General features: G+C 40.6%; 1 protein-coding gene across 2 annotated transcripts in view; it reads right to left on the minus strand.

Moving 5' to 3' along the window:
- LATS1 (large tumor suppressor kinase 1) overlaps positions 1-17,360 on the minus strand; it is a 39,249-nt gene that overhangs the window by 2,214 nt on the left and 19,675 nt on the right. For both annotated transcript variants that reach the window (XM_056566772.1, XM_056566773.1), the window contains exons 5-7: positions 12,208-12,790; positions 9,837-10,019; positions 2,375-2,481 (exon numbers count right to left, since the gene is read on the minus strand). In XM_056566772.1, coding sequence (XP_056422747.1) covers positions 2,375-2,481; positions 9,837-10,019; positions 12,208-12,790 — 873 coding nt within the window. The remainder of the gene's footprint in view (positions 1-2,374; positions 2,482-9,836; positions 10,020-12,207; positions 12,791-17,360) is intronic.

Consider the following 17,360-nt stretch of genomic DNA (forward strand, 5'->3'; position numbering starts at 1 on the left):
AATATATATACACACATATATACATACATACATACATACATACATACATACACACACACATACAGTCATGGCCATAAATGTTGGCACCCCTGAAGTTTTTCAAGAAAATTAAGTATTTCTCACAGAAAAGGATTGCAGTAACACATGTTTTGCTATACATGTTTATTCCCTTTGTGTGTATTGGAACTAAACAAAAAAAAAATGGAGGAAAAAAAAGCAAATTGTACATAATGTCACACCAAACTCCAAAAATGGGCTGGACAAAATTATTTGAACCCTTTAAAAATTGTGGAAAAATAAGATTGTTTCAAGCATGTGATGCTCCTCACTGGGGCAAGTAACCGGTGTGGGCAATATAAAAATCCCACATGAAAGCAAATAAAAAAGGAGAGAAGTTCACTTAGTCTTTGCATTGTGTGTCTGTGTGTACTACACTAAGCATGGACAACAGAAAGAGGAGAAGAGAACTGTCCGAAGACTTGTGAACCAAAATTGTGGAAAAATATCAACAATCTCAAGGTTACAAGTCCATCTCCAGAGATCTAGATTTGCCCTTGTCCACAGTGCACAACATTATCAAGAAGTTGGCAACCCATGGCACTGTAGCTAATCTCCCTGGGCGTGGGTGGAAGAGAAAAATTGATGAAAGGAGTCAATGCAGAATAGTCCGGATGGTGGATAAGCAGCCCCAAACAAGTTCCAAAGATATTCAAGCTGTCCTGCAGGCTCAGGGAGCATCAGTGTCAGCACAAACTATCAATCAACATTTAAATGAAATGAAACGCTATGGCAGTAGACCCAGGAGGACCCCACTGCTAACACAGACATTAAAAAAGCAAGACTACATTTTGCCAAAATGAACTTGAGTAAGCCAAAATCCTTCTGGGAAAAATGTCTTGTGGACAGATAAGACAAAGTTAGAGCTTTTGGGTAAAGCACATCATTCTACTGTTTACTGAAAATGGAATGAGGCCTACAAAAGAAAAGAACACAGTACCTACAGTGAAATATGGTGGAGGTTCAATGCTGTTTTGGGGCTGTTTTGCTGCCTCCGGCACTGGGTGCCTTGAATGTGTGCAAGGCATCATGAAATCTGAGGATTACCAACGGATTTTGGGTGGCACTGTACAGCCTAGTGTCAGAAAGCTGGGCTTACGTCCAAGATCTTGGGTCTTCCAGCAGGACAATGACCCCAAACACATTTCAAAAAGCACCCAGAAATGGATGGCAACCAAGCGCTGGAGAGTTCTGAAGTGGCCAGCAATGAGTCCAGATCTAAATCCCATTGAACAACTGTGGAGAGATCTTAAAATTGCTGATGGGAAAAGGTGCCCTTCCAATAAGAAGAGTGGTGCAAAATTCCGGCTGAGAGGTGTAAGAAGCTTATTGATGGTTATAGGAAGCGACTGATTTCAGTTACTTTTTCCAAAGGATGTGCAACCAAATATTAAAGTTAAGGGTGCCAATAAATTTTGTCCAGACCATTTTTGGAGTTATGTCCAATTAGTTTTATTTCCTCCATTTTTTGGTTTAGTTCCAATACACACAAAGGGGATAAACATGTATATAGCAAAACATGTGTTACTGCAATCCTTTTCTGTGAGAAATACTTCATTTTCTAGAAACATTTCAGGGGTGCCAAAATTTACGCCCATGACTGTATATACACATACATATTACTCCTGACACATGCACTAAACATGTCTAGTGTTACAATGGATGCCAAGAGTGTCTAAGGTCTATATGGATCAGTATACCCCCAAAAATTAAGTACTGTATAGTATAGTAGATTATTATATTGAATAGGTGTCAGGATAGTCTATAGGTGGCAAAAGCATATTTTTAAAGTATATATCATAAGCTCTGCATGACATATTACATAGATGATAGAATAGACAACCCATAGACTACTATGGCACCATGTTAATAGATATCATATAACTTATATAAAACACATGCTACATTAGCCCATGATTAGAGACGAGAGAACAGATTTGGAACAAACAGAATTAGTATCAATTTTCCTTAATTTTGATTAGTTCAAATCCAAACTTTTTGGATTAATTTTAGCAGCATTGCTCAGATGTCTGTGGCATTCAAAGCATATAGTAGGCAGTGCCACTTAAAGGAGCCATGGCATCTGTGCACTGTAGCCAAGCACTCAATGTACTGTACGGGAACAAAGACTTCTGCATTTGAGCTTCTGTCCTGACACTTTACAATCAGAATCTAATCTGATGGCAGTTTTGAGGGAATAGCACACAAAATAAATTTTGGGATATTTGCTCTTTCCTATGTATGAAAAATTGTTAACAGCCTCAATTTTTCATATATACATTGGAAGCTACAATAAGAAAAAATTTTTTGGTCTTACTTTCATTTGTGTTTCCAGTGGTGACCCTGCATGGAAAGGAGCCTTCCCAACAAGCATTTCATAAAGTATAACTCCAACACTCCACCAATCACAGAGCTGCGTATATCCTACAATATGAAAGGAAAAGAAAAAAAAAAAAGGAATTATTCCATGTGGAAAAAGGGTTTCCCAGTCATTGACATTTATGGCATATCCATATGAAAGGTCCTTCTGGGATAACTGACACCTAACCAGAGAATGAAGGTCCCCTGTCCATTAATTTTGCCAAGTAGAAGTTGAGATGATTTCATGTCACTCGATCACAAGGCAAGCTCCACCTTTCTATATAGCCATACACATTACTTTTTCTTGTGTAAAACTTTAGTTCAGTAGTTTTAACTAAGTGAGCTCCAATTTTGGCAGCCATCTGAACTGCACTTCAATTGGTAACTTATTGTACATGATCTGTTCACCCTACTCGTACAGACCATAAAGTGTTAAAGAGTCCCTGTTATCTAAAAAATGTTGACATGTCAGAGACACCTCAAAAGGTTTTTATCGGTCAGGGTCTTTGTGCAGAACCCCCCACCGACCACTAGAACGAACAAACAAATAAAAGCGCTCAGTTAACCTCTTAAGGACACAGGACGTAAATGTACGTCCTGGTGAGCTGATACTACGTACCAGGACGTACATTTATGTCCTAAGCATAACCGCGAGCATCGGAGCGATGTCCGGATCATGCGCGGCAGGTCCCAGCTACTGATCACAGCCAGGGACCCGCCGGTAATGGCAGACATCCGCGATCCCGCAGATGTCCTCCATTAGCCCCTCAGATGCAGTGATCAATACAGATCAACACATCTGCCGCATTGCGGTCACTAAAATGGACGATCACCTACAGCGCTGCCGCGGCAATCCGATCATCCAGCACGGCAGACGGAGGTCCCCTCACCTGCCTCCCCGGCATCTTCTGCTCTGATCTGCCTTCCCGCAGACCAGAGCAGTAGATGACCGATAACTCTGATCAGTGCTATGTCCTATACATAGCACTGAACAGTATTAGCTATAAATAGTCCCCTATGGGGACTATTGCAGTGTAAAAATAAAAGTAAAAAAAAAACCTCCCTCAATAAAAACATAAATTGTCCAATTTTCCCTATTTAACCCCCAAAAATGAAAAAATATATATTTTATATACATATTTTGTATCGCCGCGTGCGTAAATATCTGAACTATTAAAATAAAATGTTAATGATACCGTACGGTGAACGGCGTGAACGTACGTTAAAAAAAAGTCCAAAATAGCTGCTTTTTTTAATAACATTTTATTCCCCAAAAAATGGATTAAAAGTTTTATATAAGCAAATATGGTATCAATAAAAAGTACAGATCACGGAGCAAAAAATGATCCCTCATACTGCCGCTTATACGGAAAAATGAAAAAGTTATAGGTCTTCAAAATAGGGGGATTTTAAACGTACTAATTTGGTTAAAAAGTTTTTTTTTTTTTTTTTTTTTTTTTAAGTGCAACAGTAATAGAAAAGTATGTTATCATGGGTATCATTTTAATCGTATTGACCCAAAGAACAAAGAACACGTCATTTTTACCGTAAATTGTACGGCGTGAAAACGAAACCTTCCAAAATTAGCAAAATTGCGGTTGCGCCATACATTTTATGGTAAAGGGAGTGATGGCATTACAACAGACAACTGGTCACGCAAAAAATAAGCCCTCATACTAGTCTGTGGATGAAAATATAAATAAGAGTCATGATTTTTTGAAGGCGAGGAGGAAAAAACAAAAACGTAAAAATAAAATTGTCTGAGTCCTTAAGGCCCAAATGGGCTGAGTCCTTAAGGGGTTAAAGGGGTTTTACTTGAAGATAAATAGTCTAAACTGATTATTTATGTAAAATTTAACATATTTGCTAATACAAGTAATTTTTATAAATCAACCAGTTTTGAAAGGCAGTCCTACCAATATAGGCTAGATGCTCTCTTGTTTTTTGCTTGTTACCATTAGATACATCCTGAGCCAGTTTTCTCTTCTGGTCAGGCATGCTCAGTTCTCCAGTGACTATACAGCTAAATAGACTTTGGTATATAGAGCTGCTACACTGTACATACAGTGTAGAAGCTGTACCTTTAGAAGAACATCATCCACTGCAATAAATATGTATGAGGGAGTCTGTCTAATTAATTACTGGCCATGATAAGGTAAATATACATTGTGTACTGCTGTAGCTTCTATATTACAGTCTGTAACACTAAATTTACTTGGCCAGGGGGAGGATATTATTCCCTATAATAACACTGTACACTGTGTGAGGAGAGATAACTTCTCTTGATGGATGACTTATTTGTGCAGATGCTCATTCCTGTGCTGCATAGTATGACTGTTGGGAAATCAGAAGCTTCACCCACCACACAGATTTTCAGATGAAAAGGGAAAGGATAAAAAAGTAGGCAGAGAAATAAATAAGGTCATGTATGTATTATTTTTCAGACATTTATTTTCGTTGAACCTAACAAAATATTACGTTTTCTGTGGAACGCGGATCATGGTAAAACCCCTTTAACACCTTAAGGACCCAGGGTTTTCAGTTTTTGCATTTTCGTTTTTTCCTCCTTACCTTTAAAAAATCATAACTTTCAATTTTGCACCTAAAAATCCATATGATGGCTTATTTTCTGCACCACCAATTCTACTTTGTAATGACGTCAGTCATTTTACCCCCCAAAAAATCATTGTGAGAGACCAAATTGAAAAAAACAAAACAAAAACACCATTTTGTAACTTTTGGGGGCCTACGTTTTTACACAGTAAATTTTTCGGTAAAAATGACATCTCTTTATTCTGTAGGTCCATACGATTAAAATGATATCCTACTTATATAGGTTTGATTTTGTCGCACTTCTGGAAAAAAATCATATCTACATGCAGGAAAATGTATACATTTAAAATTGTCATATTCTGACCCCTATAACTTTATTTTTCCGCGTATGGGGCGGCATGAGGGCTAATTTTTTGAGCTGTGATCTGAAGTTTTTAGCGGTACCATTTTTGTATTGATCGGACTCATTGATCGCTTTTTATTCATTTTTCATGATATAAAAAGTGACCAAAAATACACTATTTTGGACTTTGGAATTTTTTTGCACCAACGCCATTGACCGTGCAGTTTAATTAATGATATATTTTTATAATTCTGACATTTCCACACGCGGCGATACCACGTTTATTTTTATTTACACAGTTTTTTTTTTTTTTTATGGGAAAAGGGGGGCGATTCAAACTTTTATTAGGAAAGGGGTTAAATGATCTTTTTTCACTTTTTTTTTTTTGCAATGTTATAGCTCCCATATGGGGCTATAACACTTCATACACTGATCTTTTACATTGATCAATGGTTTCTCATAGGAAACCATTGATCAATGATTCTGCCGCTTGACTGCTCATGCCTGGTCTCAGGCACTAAGTCATTCGGCGATCGGACACCAGGAGGCAAGGTAAGGGACCCTCCTGCTGTATCTCAGCTTTTCGGGATGCCGCGATTTTGCCGCAGACATTCCGAACAGCCCCCTGAGCTAACTGGCAATGACTTACTTTCACTTTAGATGCGGTGTTCAAATTTGAACGCCGCGTCTAAAGGGTTAATAGCCCTCGGCACCGCGATCAGTGCCGCGCGCTATTAGCCACGGGTCCCGGCCGTTGTTTGAGGTCGGGCCCGACTCGCTATGACGCGGGGCCACGCATTCTAGAACGGGAGTGGCTCATGACGTACTGGTACGTCATGGGTCATTAACTCCTTGGGGACAAAGGGCGTATGCATACGCCCTCGCGTCCCGTCACTTACGGACGGAGGGCGTAACCATACGCCCTCGGTATTTCCGATCACCGCAGCTCGCTGGGCGGTGATCGGACCGGGATGACTGCGGATATCTATCAGCAGGCATCCCATGGCAATGCCTAGGGGGGTCCTGAGACCCCCCCCCATGTCGGCGATCGCAGCAAATCTCAGGTCAATTCAGACCTGCGATTTGCCGCAATCCGGGCAAATCGGGTAACTGGTGACCCGATCTCCCGGAAAATAAGCATGATCGGAGCTGTCAGACACAGCTCCGACCAGCCTAAAGGATAGGAGCGAGGTGGCAGTTTTGCCACCCCCTCCTATCCCCTGCCATTGGTCGGTCAGGCTGACCACCAATGGCAGGAGGGGGGCAGGGGGGTTAGAGTTCATTTCCCCCCGCTCTGCCCACCGATCGAAGTCGGTGCAGAGCCGGGGGAACACAGGCGGCGAGGAGGGAGCATGGTCCGGCTTACCCGGACTTTCGGAGGCTGCATCCCGGAGCAGCGGCTGCAGCAGGAGGAGCGGTGGCCGGAAAGTGCGGCGGAGAAGGCTGCAGTGAAGATCGCGATAAGTGATCTTCACTGTGGCCTTCTAAAAGCTGCAAAACTACAACTCCCAGCATGCCCAGACAGCCAAAGGCTGTCTGGGTATGCTGGGAGTTGTAGTTTTGCAACATCTGAAGTGGCACAGTTTGGAGACCACTATTCGGTGGTCTCCAAACTGTAGCAAAACTACAATTCCCAGCATGGCCAGACAGTTAGGGATGCTGGGCATGTAGTTCTGCAATATCTGGCCCTTCAGATATTGCAGAACTACAACTCCCAGCATGCCTGGACAGTCTAGGCATGCTTGGAGTTGTAGTTTTGCAACATCTGGAGGGCTACAGTTTGGAGGCCACTACTTAGCGGTCTCCAAACTGTTCTTCCCCAGTTGTTGCATAACTACAACTCCTAGCATGCCCAGACTGTCCAGGCATGCTGGGAGTTGCAGTTCTGCAACATCTGAAGGGGCAGATATTGCAGAACTACACACCCAGCATCCCTGACTGTCTGGCCGTGCTGGGAATTGTAGTTTTGCAACAGCTGTAGGCACACTGTTTGGGAAACACTGAGCTAGAGTTTCCTAACTCAGTGATTCCAACCTGTGTGCCTCCAGCTGTTGCAAAACTACAACTCCCAGAGTGCACTGACAAACTGTACATGCTGGGAGTTGGAGGCACATGGGTTGGAATCACTGAGCTAGAGTCTGTTTTCTAACTCAGTGGTTCCCCACCAGTGTGCCTACAGCTGTTGTAAAACTACAACTCCCAGCATGTACGGTCTGTCAGTGCATTCTGGGAGTTGTAATTTTGCCACAGCTGAAGGTTTGGGTACATTCACACGGGTGGGTTTACAGTGGGTTTCCTTCAAGGAAACTTACTGTGAACCCCCGCCTGTGTGAATGTACCCTAAAAACACTACACTACCAAATAATAAAAAGTAAAACACTACATATACACCCCCTTACACGTCGCCCCCCCCCCCCCAATAAAAATGAAAAACGTCTCATACGGCAGTGTTTCCTAAACGGCGCCTCCAGCTGTTGCAAAACCACAACTCCCAGTGTTGCCGGACAGCCATAGACCGTCCTGGCAGGCTGGGAGTCTTGCAACAGTTGGAGGCACCCTGTTTGGGAAACACTGCTGTAGGGTTTTGGTGGAGACAAACCCCATCCTTGTAACCGGGTCCACCCCTATTGCAAATTCCTAATTTAGGCCTCAAATGCGCATGGCCCTCACACTTCAGAGCCCTGTCGTATTTCAAGGCAACAGTTTTGGGCCACATATGGGGTATCTCCGTACTCGGGAGAAATTGTGTTACAAATTTTGGGGGGATTTTTCTCCCATTACCCTTTGTAGAAATGGTAAATTTGGGGGGGAAAAAACTGCACTTTAGTGAAAAAAATATTTTTTTTCATTTACACATCTGAGTTGTCAAACACCTGTGGGGTGTTAAGGCTCACCGGACCCCTTGTTACGTGCCTTGAGGTGTGTAGTTTCCAAAATAGTATGCCATGTGTTTTTTTGTTTGCTGTTCTGGCACCATAGGGGCTTCCTAAATGTGACATGCCCCCAAAAACTATTTCAGCAAATTTCACTCTCCAAAATCCCATTGTTGCTCCTTCCCCTTCTGAGCCCTCTACTGTGCCCGCCGAACACTTGACATACACATATGAGGTATTTCCTTACTTGAGAGAAATTGGGTTACAAATTTTGGGGGGCTTTTTCTCCTATTACCCCTTGTAAAATTTCAAAAACTGGGTCTACAAGAACATGAGAGTGTAAAAAAATGAAGATTTTGAATTTTCTCCTTCACTTTGCTGCTATTCCTGTGAAACACCTAAAGGGTTAACAAACTTTCTGAATGTCATTTTGAATACTTTGAGGGGTGCAGTTTTTATAATGGGGTAATTTATGGGGTATTTCTAATATGAAGGCCCTTCAAATCCACTTCAAAACTGAACTGGTCCCTGAAAAATTCCGATTTAGAAAATTTTGTGAAAAATTGGAAAATTGCTTCTGAACTTTTAAGCCCTCTGGTGTCTTCCAAAAGTAAAAACATGTCAACTTTATGATGCAAACATAAAGTAGACATATTGTATTTGTGAATCAGTATATAATTTATTTGGAATGTCTATTTTCCTTACAAGCAGAGAGCTTCAAAGTTAGAAAAAAGCGAAATTTTCTATTTTTTCCATCAAATTTTGGCATTTTTCACCAAGAAATGATGCAAGTATCGACAAAAAATTACCACTACCATAAAGTAGAATATGTCACGAAAAAACAATCTCGGAATCAGAATGAAAATTAAAAGCATCCCAGAGTTATTAATGCTTAAACTGACAGTGGTCAGAATTGCAAAAAATGCTCCCGTCCTTAGGGTTATAATGGGCTCCATCCCCAAGGAGTTAAGGGGTACTCCACTGGAAAACAGTTTTTTTTTTTAAATCAACTTATGACAGAAAGTTAAAAAGATTTGTAAATTACTTCTATTAAAAAAATCTTAATCCTTATAGTACTTATAAGCTTCTGTCTGCTCCACAGGAAGTTATGTTCTTTTTGAATTTCCTTTCTACATGACTACAGTGTTCTCTGCTGACGCCTCAGTCTATATCAGGAACTGACCAGAGCAGGATAGGTTTGCTATGGGGATTTGCTCCTACTCTGGACAGTTCCTAAAATGGACAGAGGTATCAGCAGAGAGCACCGTGGTCAGACAGAAAGGAAATTGAAAAAGAAAACTTCCTGTGGAGCATACAGAAGCTTATAAGTACTAAAAGGATTAAGATTTTTTAATAGAAGTAATTTACAAATCTGTAATTTTCCGTCAGTTGATTTAAAAAGATTTAAAAAAAAGTTTTCCAATGGAGTACCCCTTTAAAGGATTTTCTCTCCCTGCAGTCTTCTCATTGGATGAAATAGATACACAGCATTTTATTCTAGTGATCTGTGGGGATCTCAGCACTCAGACCCTAAACAATCAAAACTTCTCTCTGACATGTCAAAGGTGTTTTTTTTCTTATGACAGTAAACTGGATAATTCTACACTTTCAAAAGAATGACATTTTAGGCTTTGAAGTCTTCTCTTTACCTGTACGCAACAGGACCTCTGGAGCAATGTAGTTAGGAGTCCCAACCAGAGAGTGTGCCAAGCAGCGCTGATGTTGTCTTGCTGCTCGCCACTCAAGAGGCTTTGGTCTGTCGCTGCACCTGCAATTCGCTGGCTCACTCCATTCACTGCTGAAATCCATGCTGTCTTGTCGGAGGTGGTCCCCTATAGCAAAGTAAAATAAAAGTTTATTTTAACCCCTTAAGGACCAGTTTTTTTTTGTTTTTGCATTTTCGTATTTTCCACCTCACCTTCTAAAAATCAGAATGCTTTCAATATTGTACCTACAGACCCATATGAGGGCTTGTTTGTTTCGCCACCAATTGTACTTTGAAATGACATCAATCATTTCACCCAAAAATGTATGGCGAAACCAGAAGAAAAATATTTGGGGGGCAAAATTTTTTGGGGAAAAAAATGCTATTTTGTAACTTTTGGGGGCTTCCGATTCTACACAGTGCAAAAAATGACACCATATATTTATTCTGTAGGTCCATATGGTTACAATGATACCAAATTACATTTTTTTTTTTTGTAAAATTACAAAAACCTATAGCTACATGCACCAAAATTAGTATGTTTAAAATTATCTTCTGACCCCTATAAACCTTTTTTCATTTTCTTTATACAAGGCAGTATGAGAATTCATTTTTTGCGCAATGATCCGAAGTTTTTATTGGTGCCATAATTGTTTTGATGGGACTTTTTGATCGCATTTTATAAATTTTTTAGGGTATACAAAGTGACCAAATATACGCAATTTTGGACTTTTTTTTACGTGCACAACCGTGCGGTGTATTTTTATAGTTTGGGGGGTGATTCAAACTTTAATTCAGGAAGGGGGTAAATCACATTTATTCATTTTTTTTTTTTTTTTTTTTAAGCTCCCATAGGGGACTATTACATGCAATCCTTAGATTGCATACACTGAACAATGCTATGCCATAGCATAGCATTGATCAGTGTAATCTGTGCTCGATTGCTCCATGCCTTCGATTCAGGCTGGACCAATCAATCGACGATCGGACAGCGCGGAGCATGGTAAGGCGCCTCCTGCTGTCCTTTCAGCTATTCGGGAAGCCGCAATTTCACTGCAATGGTCCAGAACAGCTCGGCTGAACTAACCAGCAGTATTTTCTCCTGGTTTAGACTCAGCTCCTGAGCATGCTTCACATAACGGGAGCCGGCCACAAGCATAAATATACGCTTGTGATCGTTAAGGGGTTACATTATGTACCAATAATACTGACCTTTTAAACAAATAGGCAGACCTTTACTTTGGTTATTAAAACCTGTGCAGGAAAAAGTTGGTCAGTTGCCCATAGAAACCAGATTGCTTTTTTTTTTTTTTAAAAGAAGCCATCAGTTTGGTTGTTTTGGGCAACAGGTCAACTTTTCCTCTGAACAGGTTTGATAAATCTAAAACTTTCAAAAGGATATGACAAAAACCTGTGTCTGTGTCTAAAAACCTTGCATACTAAGTCAGACATTACCAGTGTCTAGATGGTAAATTCATGACACTATGTGACATATTGAAAACAGGGCTGGATCTCTCCCAAGGTTTTTTGGCGCACTACAACATCTTAGGAATCTGATCCAGAGATAAGGGGGCATTTGGGAGTTAACAGTATTCAGGAGACAATAAATCGCTCACCCTCATGTCTGCTCATCTGTAAACTAAGGAAGGATTTATATTCCTAAATCAGTATGTTCTAAGGTTTGGTTAGTTCTTTTAAGTGTCTTCTCTGATAGGTTGTGTACATACATAAATTGTGTATCTTTAGATATTTTGTCATACCATGTAGGAGAACAACCCTAAGCAAGTTTGAAAGCTCGCCATGTAACATCTTTAGATTTATTTTTGTTACAAATTCAACAGTATCATCACTGCAAATGCTTTACATTACTATCTGTACACAATGGTTACCTTCAGCCATTATCACTGACTAATCATCATTTTCCCTATAGGAAAATAAAGCATTACACTATTTAAATGCATGGTGTTCATGTACAACCCAAAAGGACCTTAAAGGGGTACTCCACCCCTAGACATCTTACCCCCTATCCAAAGGATAGGGGATAAGATGCCTGATCGTGGGGGTCCCGCAGCTGGGGACCCCCACAATATAGCACGCAGCACCCACCTGTTAGACCCTCCAGCGCTGACGGAGTAGTAACAGGTGGATGCTGCGTGCTATATTGCGGGGGTCCCCAGCGGCGGAACCCCCACGATCAGACATCGTATCCCCTATCCTTTGGATAAGGGATAAGATGTCTAGGGGTGGGGTACACCTTTAAAGGCAAGACTCACCTTGAAACATGTTCTTAAACATTATTTCTGTTTAATCCTTACCACTCTGATAGTACTTTGAGTCATGTGTCCATCGAAATCCCGTACACAGGCCAAAATCTGTGAGCTTAATGTGACCATCACGGTCAATAAGGATGTTGTCAGGCTTGATGTCACGGTGAATAAAGCCCATTTTATGGACACTTTCAACTGCACAAGTAAGCTCTGCAATATAAAACTGAGCCAAATCTTCAGGGAACACCTCTTTGCGGATAAGAAGGCTCATCATATCCCCACCTGGAATATAATCCATGACAAAGTACAGGTTATCTTTGTCCTGGAAGGAATAGTACAGTCGTACTACCCATTCATTGTCTGCCTCCGCCAAGATGTCTCGCTCAGCCTTGACATGGGCTACTTGGTTGCGTAACAACACATCCTTCTTCCGTAACGTTTTCATTGCATACAGAGCATTGGTATCTGTCTTTCTGGCCAAGCACACTTCTCCAAAGGCACCAATTCCCAGAGTTTTGATTTTTACAAACATAGATTTGTCCATTTTGGCTCTCTTAAGTCGGATATAGTTAGATTCCTTCTGACACAGCATTTTCCTCATTTGGTCTTGAGCGTCTGACGACAGACCCACCTATTACAAAGCAACAATGTAAGAACATACATTTTAATAAGGAACTATATGACAATTAGGTCCTGTGCACACCAAAGTTAGGTGAAGGTCATTGTAAATGCCAGTTTTAGTAGTTTTCAATTCCAATGTTTTTAATGCAATGGTAATTTATGACGATGGAGTATGACTACCAAAGAAAGCCTGAATGAAAGGGTCAGCATGCTCAGAATATGTGCTTTTATTACAAATATTCCGTACAGGGTTAAAGCCAGTGTTGTTTTACTGCCATTAACATCAAGGAGAGATCTGGTGTCTACTGAAACCAAATAGCTTATGTATTTACTTATTTAAGACTGTAAAATATTTTCCTTTGCTTTCTGTTAAGTGTCATTTCAGACATGTCACAAAGTTGTAAAAAGGACTAAAAACGTTCAATTATGAAGTATGTAAGCTAGGAACTTAACAGACTGGTCAGAATTTTGTTACTGGGGAAGGTATTTCAAAACGTTCTTTGTTGCTAATGGCAACCAGAGTTCAGTTTTTATTTTTCACACTACTCTAGTAGCTATGGGCAACTAGGCAACTTTTTCTCTGCAAAGGTTTTGAAAAAAAAAATCCATGGCAGTTTGTCTGGAAGGATGGACTGTGCCAAAGTGGTTTAGGTTTTCTATAGAGTGCTTATATGGAAATAACTGGCAATCAAAGATCTCAGATTTTATCAATGATCATGCGTATACTTGCACAAACACCAAAAAAAAAGACTCCCCTTGGGTGTCACTGGGCAACTAATATATAACAAATTTCCTTGGGGAAATGAATCCCCTCAGGGATAACCCTGACTAAAGGCACCCAAATCAATTATAAAACTTTATTATTACATTTTCATTTAGATTAGTATTTGTACTCATTAGCCACTAGGTGGCAGTGGTATATTAAAATTCCAGCACTGTACATATATGCATCAATGGGTTTACTGATTTTATTTAGCCTCGTGCCCTTAGAAAAAGCCATCTCATGGCGAAACGTTAGGAAGGAGGGACATAAGATTTTAGAGCAGCACTGACATATAGTCTATGTGAAACAGGGAATACTGGAAGCCAGCTGGTAGTAACAATAATAACGCAGCCAGTCTTGTTTATTAATGCTGTATGCATAATAAAGGAGTTCATACTGGCTGTATGAGCCAGCAGGCTGATGGAATAAATAAAATCAGTAAACCCATTGATGCTAATTAGCAAACCACAAAAATGTAACATATATGTACAGTGCTGGAATTTTAATATACCACTGCCACCTAGTGGCTAATGAGTACAAATACTAATCTAAATGAAAATGTAATAAAAGTTAAGTTTTATAATTGATTTGGGTGCCTTTAGTCAGGGTTATCCCTGAGGGGATTCATTTCCCCAAGGAAATTTGTTATACATGCGTATACTTATGACAAATCAGAAGATCATTTTCAGTACATTTTGGGGGACGGGGACTTCTCCTTGTGCTTATGTTGTCAGTACAGTGTGACTGGTGTGAGATGGGAGTGGTGATCATGGCCGGAGCCACAGCAACCACTTCCCCTCAGTTCAAAAGGTAATTTTTTTTGCTCTATGTAGCAAAGGAGGATAGCACTGGAACATAGTTCCACTCACCTGTTAGGTTCTGGGGCCGGAGTGTAAAGACCCAAGAACCTGACAAGTTCTGTTTAAAAATGTACCTATCATTATTTAAAAAAATAAAATAAAATAAAACACAGGTCCTATGAAACACTCAGACACTTCTCTCCCAACTCTGTCACATTATGAGACTGTCCAAGTCATAGGCCACAAAAGAAAAAACACACTGAGACCACCCCTTCCAGCTCTTCTACTGATTGGCTGGGGGTAAGAACTGTCAGACCCCAACCAAGAAAAACTTTGATATGTCTCTGACATATCAAATGTTTTTTGTTTTTTTTATATATAATAAGAGTGCCCATTAAAAATAAATAAATAAATAACAATTCCATTACAGCATGTGAAATTATAGATCTTTCCTAAATGGGAACCTTCATGTTATTTCATTTCAGTACAGTACTGTTTTATAGCCCTCTTTACCAACAGGTTAACCATTATTAAAGGCTATGGACATCTATGGATGCCAACAGATGAGGGGTAAAGAGAGACTCTACATTTAGAAAAGCCTTTCTGATGGACTAATAACAGGACAATGTAGAGGCTGTTTAACAAAAACTAAAACATCATTATTTAAAGGGGTACTCCGGGGAACTAAACCCATAGCCCGTCCTTTCCTTCTCGCCAACCTATGTATTTGTCTAAATATCATTCATTAGCTATATAGTAGGGATGTAAGAAAAAAATCGATTCTCGCGATAATCGCGATTTTTCATTTGCCGATACAGAATCGATTCAAAATATTTTTGAATCGATTCTTTTAGGGATGTGAAATTTTTATCTGCGGACGCCCGTATCTTACCTGCCAACGAGCCCGCGGAGCTCCGGTACAGGTGTTCGGTCCCCGGGCTGTATTCTTCTTACTTCCTGTTAGTCCGGCACGTCACATGGAGCTTCAGCCTATCACCAGCCGCAGCGATGTCCCGCCTCCGCTGGTGATAGGCTGAAGCTCCATGTGACGTGCCGGACTAACAGGAAGTAAGAAGAATACAGCCCGGGGACCGAACACCTGTACCGGAGCTCCGCGGGCTCGTTGGCAGGTAAGAGAGTGCGTTTTATTTTATTTTGCAGCCCGGACGGGATAACATGAGAAAAGTGTGCACCGGAGTACTAGATCGCCGCTGTCAAAGCTGACAGCGGCGTCTATTGGGATCTATGAATGCTCCCAGGTGGGCGATATATCGCGATGTATCGTCACCTAGGCGGTATCGCGATATATCGGGATATATCGAATTGCCACACTGGTATCACGATTCGAATCGAATCGCCAAATTCTTGGCGATTCACACCCCTACTATATAGAGCTTCTTTCAGCTGTCACTTACATGCAGCAAGTGAGAGAAAAACTTAAAGTAGTATTCCAGCGCAAAATAACTTATCCCCTATCCAAAGGATCTCCTGGACAGGCCGCAGCAGTCTGCAGGAAGTGAAGTTTTGTCCGCAGCAGAAAGCTGCGGCAGACACACCCCCTCCATGTATCTCTATGGGGTCCCATCCAGGAGAGCGCTGGAGCCCCCCGGGATCTCCTGGACGGATAGGGAATAAGTTATATTGCACTACAGAGGTCCTTTAACCCCTTCATGACCCAGCCCATTTTCACCTTCATGACCTGGGCATTTTTTGAAAATCTGACCACTGTCACTTTAAACATTAATAACTCTGGAATGCTTTTACTTATCATTCTGATTCCGAGATTGTTTTTTCGTGACATATTCTACTTTATGTTATTGGTAAAATTTCCCTGATATTTGTATCTTTTCTTGGTAAAAAATCTAAAAATTTCAAGAAAATTTTGAAAATTTAGCATTTTCTAACTTTGAAAGTCTCTGCTTGAAAAGAAAATGGATATTCCAAATAAATTACATATTGATTCACATATACAATATGTCTACTTTGTGTTTGCATAAAAAAATTGACAAGTTTTTACTTTTGGAAGACACCAGAGGGCTTCAAAGTTCCGCAGCAATTTTCCAATTTTTCTCAAGATTTTCAAAATCGTAATTTTTCAGGGCCCAGTTCAGGTTGGAAGTGGATTTTAAGGGTCTTCATATTAGAAATACCCCATAAATGACCCCATTATAAAAACTGCACCCCCCAAAGTATTCAAAATGACATTCAGTAAGTGTTTTAACCCTTTAGGTGTTTCACAGGAATAGCAGCAAAGTGAAGGAGAAAATTCTAAATCTTAATTTTTTACACTCGCATTTTCTTGTAGACCCAATTTTTTTATTTTTACAAGGGGTAAAAGGAGAGAAATCACCCTAAAATTTGTAACCCAATTTCTCTCGAGTAAGGAAATACCTCATATGCGTATGTAAAGTGTTCGGCGGGCGCAGTAGAGGGCTCAGAAGGGAAGGAGCGACAATGGGATTTTGGAGAGTGAGTTTTTCTGAAAGGGTTTTTGGGGGGCATGTCCCATTTAGGAAGCCCCTATGGTGCCAGAACAGTGGACCCCCCCACATGTGACCCCATTTTGGAAACTATACCCCTCATGGAATTTAATAAGGGGTGCAGTGAGCATTTACACCCCACTGGCGTTTGACAGATATTTGAAACAGTGGACTGTGCAAATCAAAAATTTTATTTTTCATTTTCACAGACCACTGTTCCAAAAATCTGTCATACACCAGTGGGGTGTAAATGCTCACTGCACCCCTTATTAAATTCCGTGAGGGGTGTAGTTTCCAAAATGGGGTCACATATGGATATTTATTGTTTTACGTTTGTCAGAACTGCTGTAACTATCAGCCACCCCTGTGCAAATCGCCTCAAATGTACATGGCGCACTCTCCCTTCTGGGCCTTGTTGTGCGCCCCCAGAGCACTTTGCGCCCACATATGGGGTATCTCCGTAGTCAGGAGAAATTGAGTTACAAATTTTGGGGGTCTTTTTTCCCTTTGACCTCTTGTGAAAATGAAAAGTATAGG

The sequence above is a fragment of the Hyla sarda genome, chromosome 3 (genome assembly GCF_029499605.1).
Source record: "Hyla sarda isolate aHylSar1 chromosome 3, aHylSar1.hap1, whole genome shotgun sequence".
Taxonomy (NCBI): Eukaryota; Metazoa; Chordata; class Amphibia; order Anura; family Hylidae; genus Hyla; species Hyla sarda.